The sequence below is a fragment of the Lotus japonicus genome, chromosome 1, assembly GCF_012489685.1.
Source record: "Lotus japonicus ecotype B-129 chromosome 1, LjGifu_v1.2".
Lineage (NCBI taxonomy): Eukaryota > Viridiplantae > Streptophyta > Magnoliopsida > Fabales > Fabaceae > Lotus > Lotus japonicus.
Genome location: NC_080041.1, coordinates 87,010,864 through 87,016,863, shown reverse-complemented (window position 1 = coordinate 87,016,863; position 6,000 = coordinate 87,010,864). Strand labels below are relative to the sequence as shown.

Sequence of the window (6,000 nt, the reverse complement as noted above, 5' to 3'; positions counted from 1 at the left end):
GCCGATAATTGCATAGTTCATCCCACAGAATCTTCATCTTGGTGTAGTAAGCAGTAATAGACAAATCACCTTGATTTAGAGAATACAATTCATGATGCAGGTGAGAAATTCTTACCGAATCTCCCTGCGAGAAACGATCTTTCAGATCTTGCCAAGCTCCAGAAGCTGTGTCAATCCAGATGATGCTAGTTGCTATCTCTGGAGAAACCGAATGATTAATCCACGAAAGCACAAGATTATTGCAGCGCTTCCAAGCTGAAAGCATAGGATCATCATCGGAGAGCTTTGCAATCGAACCATCAGCGAAACCAAACTTATTCTTCATCTGCAATGACATCGCCATTGCACGAGCCCAGCCATGGTAATTGCTCCCATCAAGAACTGGAGAAACGAGAACAAGTGAGGGATTCTCGTTTGGATGAATGTAGTAATCGTGAGTCGAGTCTGTCAAATTTGCTCGAGTAATCGGAGCCATTGTTGAAGGTAGAAGAAGCTTCAAAGCTTTATGCAGAAGAATCAGTGAAGAGAAGTGAAGAAACGGCAAAGAGAATGCCGAGAAAGTGCTCGAGAAAATCTCTGAGAAAGTAGAAGAAGCTTGAGAAAATCTCTGAGAAAGTAGAAACAATAGCTAAGAGAATGCCAAGAAAGTGTTCGAGAAAATGTCTGAGAAGAAAAGAAAAAAAAAAAGATAGGTAACCGTCACCAAGAAAATTCCAACAGAAAAGGAATTTTCCCGAGAAAATCAGAGACGAAGAGAGAAAGCGGAAGCTAAAAGCTCATGATACCATGTTAGAAACAATGAATTGATTGAATGATTCTTCTTAGATTCAATGCTTGAAGATTACAGTTTTTATACAAGTTCCTAATCAGTGAAAGATAAAGAAAAACTAACTAACTGAACTCTAACTAACTGCTAACAAACTAACAAACTCTAACTGACTTGACTTGTGAGTCAAATTGCTAATTTAAATTACAATAATTCCAATAACTATGATGAAGGTCCAAGGAAGAAGAGCATGTGAACTGGCTTAGTGTACCTACGACCTACACCAGTCACCAGATAACATCCAAAAGAAGATTGAGATCAATTAATTGAAGATTAACACGTGAATGGCATATTTGCTATTTTGCTGCAAATCTTAGTGCCTTTTCGTAACAAAGCATGCATATAAGGCCATGCTCACTCCCTCCCCTGAATTAATACATTCTATTCTCCCTGTTTTCTACCCTGCATATAACTCATATAAGTTTATTATTCCTATTGAAATTGTGGAGTTTCACAGCCCAGCTATCATGGGAAGGCTCTCATTTCTGTTGCTGCTCTTATGTACCACATTCAATGTCGCCTTCTCCGACAATGACGGTAACAAACAACTTTTATACATTCACATCCATTTTTTTCTTCTTTACCTATCATATCTCTCAATTTTATCTCTTCTATTCATATTTTATGTGGAATTGGGGTGGGTATGAATTATTTTCCAAGTTGCAAACTAGACATATACATGGCTTTTTTGTATTAACCAAAGGGTAAAACTTAGATACAGTCCTTTAGGTATTGTTTATATGTTGTTGTCCAATGAAAAGCTCAACTATGCACTTTCTTAATTTGTTAATGTGAAATTTTTTTCATTTTTTAACTCATGTGTAATGTTATGAGTAGTTATATGAATCCTAGTTGAAAAGTTTGATCGTTAAAAGCTATACTTGGACACCATTAACCTATTGGCCTTTCACCACAACATGATCAGAATTGATAGATCAATTTAGTTAAAAATCTCGATCCAAGAGTATGCATTAATGCACAAAAGTAAACTTTCCCATGTTCACATTTAACATCATCTTATTATATATTTAACATTTTTCTTATTTTGAAACAGCAATGCCATCCATATATGTTAAGAATGAAAATGTAAGAAAGAACTAATAGTGCTATTTGGTGGAAATCATATTGGGGGTGGGATTAACTTCAGCTTATTGTATTTCTGACTGTAACTTTTAGCATTTTCTTATTCGAATTTTTTTTTGGCTCTTATTAATTGATGCAGCAGTGGTGGCAAATGGGAATTTTGAGGCGGGTCCAAAGCCTTCAGAATTGAAAGGCACGGTGGTGACGGGCGGCAGCCACGCGATACCAGGGTGGGAGATCTCCGGCTTCATTGAATACATAAAATCAGGGCAGAAACAGGGTGACATGTTGCTGGCAGTGCCAGAGGGAGCTTATGCAGTGAGGCTTGGCAACGAGGCTTCTATCAAACAAAACATAAAAGTGATCAAGGGAATGTACTATTCCATCACATTTCTGGTGGCACGCACTTGTGCGCAAGAGGAGCGACTCAACGTGTCTGTGGCTCCAGATTGGGTGGTGCTCCCAATGCAAACACTGTATAGCAGCAATGGTTGGGATGCATATGCATGGTCCTTTCTAGCAGAATACCAAGAGGTGGAAATGGTTTTCCATAACCCTGGTGTGGTTGAAGATGCTGCTTGTGGGCCTCTAATTGATTCTATTGCCCTCAAACCTCTTTATCCTCCAAGACCAACTAACAGTAAGTTTAAATATCTCTTCAATTAATGGATTTGGATTTCCTCATATCATTAAATTAAAATTTGGGGACTACCGAAGCACATCGTCTGATTTTAGAAAGGTCTGATTGCACGAGTGTCGTACTCTCAGTTAGGAACTGTTTTCGGGATTCAGATTCCCTGCAGTCAAGGATCCCGCGTTCTCTGAAGTCGGGATCCATGATCGTTTAATCTTAATTAGATTACTCTAGTTTCTCATTAACATAAAAGATTCTCAGACATGCGAAATTCACATACATTGACCTAACACACATTAGTTGACGGTTTGTAAAAGTTAAAATTTGCCTCTAACGTGTGTGTCTCACGGTAATTATGTATGTCTGTGTATCATTACTCCTTCATTAATTAATGAACTTTACTGAATGATGTTCAAAAGAAATGTTTCATTTTGTGCATAGGAAAAAAGTTTCACTCACACTTTGTGTTTATGTGGGAATGGATTGTGGAGAAATATGTATGTCTAAAAGATGTCACCCCAATTATGTATGTTATGTATACTCACTCTTCTAATTTTGTGATCGTGGACAGAGAATGTTTTGAAGAATGGTGGTTTTGAAGAAGGACCATATGTGTTCCCAAACACATCATGGGGTGTGCTCATCCCACCCAACATCATAGACCTCGATGAACACTCTCCTCTCCCAGGATGGATAGTGGAGTCCTTGAAAGCAGTGAAATACATTGATTCAGAGCATTTCTATGTTCCACAAGGCAAAAGAGCCGTGGAGCTAGTAGCTGGAAAAGAAAGTGCCATCGCACAAGTCGCCAGAACTGTTCTTGGCAAAACATACATTCTCTCCTTTGCAGTTGGAGACGCTGGAAATTCTTGTGAAGGGTTGATGAGCGTTGAAGCGTTTGCAGGCAAAGATCATGTAACAGTGCGTTATGAGTCTATAGGCAAAGGTGGATTTAAGCGTGCAAGCCTCAAGTTTGTGGCGGTTAGCACCAGTACACGGATCGTGTTCCTTAGCACTTTCTATGCCATGAGAAGTGACGATTTCTCTTCGCTGTGTGGGCCTGTGATTGATGATATCAAATTGCTTAGTCTTCGTAAACTATAGAAAATTAGTTGTTTTCATCTTTTATTTTTATTTGATGTTCCATTAATAAAAATATAAATGAAAATTAATAAGTCTTGCTAACAATTTTCTACATGGATGCCGACATCATAAAAAAAAGGAAGGAAAATTCCTAGTGTGTTTTTGAATTTTAATCACATTTATAAAAGAACATACATTTTTCAATAGGCAAACTTAAAAATGATGTTTATGTTTTAAACAACAGTCATGTCCCCCATTTATTGGCCAATAGCAAGATGCCTAGTGTACTGAACTGCCATGTCATCCATTTGACTAGTAATTTTAATATTTTTAATTTGGGTCTTTAAACTTCTTAAGTCTTACATTTTCTCCTCCAACTATTTACATTTTTTAATTATTTTTGAACTTAAAAAAATCAAATTAAACCTACACACATTCATTAACCCAAAACCTTTATTCCTGGTTCTGTTTTTGTAGATTACTTCTATTGATTCAATTCTTTTTATTGACATGTATGATCTCGTAATCAAGTTTATGAATCCCGTAATCATAAAGATGAATTTGTACAGGCTATTATGTATTTGAATCTCGTTATCATGTTTTTGTACGGGTTTTATGAATTCCCTTTTCATCTCCTAATTCATATTTATCAATGTGAAAAGGTTACGCCTGGCATATGGAAAAACACCATCAGGTTAATAATTTTAATCATGATTGATTCTTTTAACCAGAACACTCACGTAATGGTCACTTTATTTATAATGTTGAATTTTATATGAAACACGGCTGAAAGATGAAACACGGCGGAGGAGGAAAGGAGTGGAGGAAGGAGTAGGTTAAAGAGATTTTCCCCATATCAATTTGTAAGTCAGAAAATAAACATCTTCTGTAAAATTTATAATACAAATAGTTGGAGGACCAATTTAAGAATTTTATAAGTTTGAATAACATGGCATAAACATCCACTTGACATTCATTTATTTGCTATGAGAGAAACAACATTATAACCCTCCCTCACCAAACAACATGCAAAAGTTTGCCTTTTCAATATATTGTAAGATAAGAATTTGTGTGAAAGTCCTCGTAGGATAGCTGAACTAGTAAGAGCTAGGGAGACATATGAGTTGGGTAGGGGAGGTTTAGGAATCAATTCCTGACGGGTGCAATTTATCTTTCCGATGTACCAAAAAAAAGAATTTGTGTGAAAAGTGATATTAGCTCTTACTAATAGAAATTGACAGAGACAAAAAAAAATAGACAAAAGTCTTAGTTTTCATTAGAGTGTGAGAAATGGTGTAGCATCCTGATCTGACGATTGGAAGTGTGCGAGTGATGACAAAGTGGGTTGTGTTGTTAGCGTGAGGTCAGTCGTCGGATCGAGATGTTTAGAAGAAAAAAAATCAAACCTGATTCTAAAGATGCAAAGACAGGATGAGGTATAGTGGGACCCAAACAAAAGTAAAATAAGCAACTGTGGTTGGAGCGAATTTTGTTTTGGTTACTTAAATTCTATGTGGCAGTTTGGGCTCACCAGAATAGTGTTTAAACAACCCAACTAGCAACCTTGCATTGAAAATGCTCTTAGCACACGCTCTTCTCCCCAACTACAGAAACGTTTCTATGATAAGTACCTCCTCCAACTACTAATAAAAGCGAGAAGGATTATTAAATGGTGAATTTTGTGGTACCCATATTTTTTTTCGGGTATGGTACCTCGTATAGTACTTTAAGTTATAATTTTGTTATTTTCTTAAAAAAAATGGATGATTTATTGTTGCATTTTTTAAGAATTTAAGTTCAATGACTCAATGAACTAATAACATATTATATTTAAGTTTGTTTATACTGTTCAATGCACAATTTGAAAAACTACGGTTTTATGTTTAACTTTCAAATTTGAGAGATCATCTAAGATCCTTTCTTGTCAGGATCTTCTTTCTCCATGCCTCATCTATGTTGAACCTTGCAAATCTACATCCATCATTTTATTTTAAGTTCAAATTGTATTATTTTCCTATTAATTTATATCATTCTAGGTACCACGCCTTAATCTGTCTTAAGGTACCACAGCAAGCACCTTATTAAATTTCCAGTCCATTCACCACCATATGTATATTCTTAAAACTTAAAAGCATAGCAAACAAATTTTATCCAATGCTAAAAACGACAAACAAAACAAAATATGAAAATACTTCCTCCTACCTTCTCTTCTAAATATCCATGCCAAACATGGTCCACATATTTCCATAGCTGATAGCTCCATTGCCCGCCAAAGATGCCAAACATGGTCCACATATTTCGGTTTGATTGCAGTTTTTAAAAACAGTATTCAAAAATTGTTTTTAGATATTATTTCTGAAAAATGTTTTTCAAG

General features: G+C 36.0%; 1 protein-coding gene across 2 annotated transcripts; it reads left to right on the top strand.

The window, feature by feature from the left end:
• The first annotated feature begins 930 nt into the window (after positions 1 to 930).
• On the top strand, positions 931 to 3,833 carry LOC130727406 (protein DUF642 L-GALACTONO-1,4-LACTONE-RESPONSIVE GENE 2-like). Of its 2 annotated transcripts, none has more exons than XM_057578532.1 (3): positions 931 to 1,363; positions 2,052 to 2,549; positions 3,115 to 3,833. In XM_057578532.1, the coding sequence occupies exons 1-3, from the start codon at positions 1,177 to 1,179 to the stop codon at positions 3,645 to 3,647; spliced, it is 1,218 nt and encodes a 405-aa protein (XP_057434515.1). In that variant the 5' UTR covers positions 931 to 1,176; the 3' UTR covers positions 3,648 to 3,833. The 2 variants fall into 2 exon arrangements, with proteins under 2 accessions (XP_057434515.1, XP_057434514.1); XM_057578531.1 differs by having other exon boundaries at positions 932 to 1,363; positions 2,049 to 2,549; positions 3,115 to 3,832.
• The last annotated feature ends 2,167 nt before the right edge of the window (positions 3,834 to 6,000 follow it).

Excerpts from the sequence above, each read along its gene's own strand:
- LOC130727406 (XM_057578531.1), top strand. The coding sequence starts at position 1,177 with ATGCTCACTCCCTCCCCTGAATTAATACATTCTATTCTCCCTGTTTTC. Across the intron at positions 1,364-2,048 it reads CGCCTTCTCCGACAATGACG|CAGTGGTGGCAAATGGGAAT; the intron begins GTAACAAACAAC and ends TAATTGATGCAG. Across the intron at positions 2,550-3,114 it reads TCCTCCAAGACCAACTAACA|AGAATGTTTTGAAGAATGGT; the intron begins GTAAGTTTAAAT and ends GATCGTGGACAG.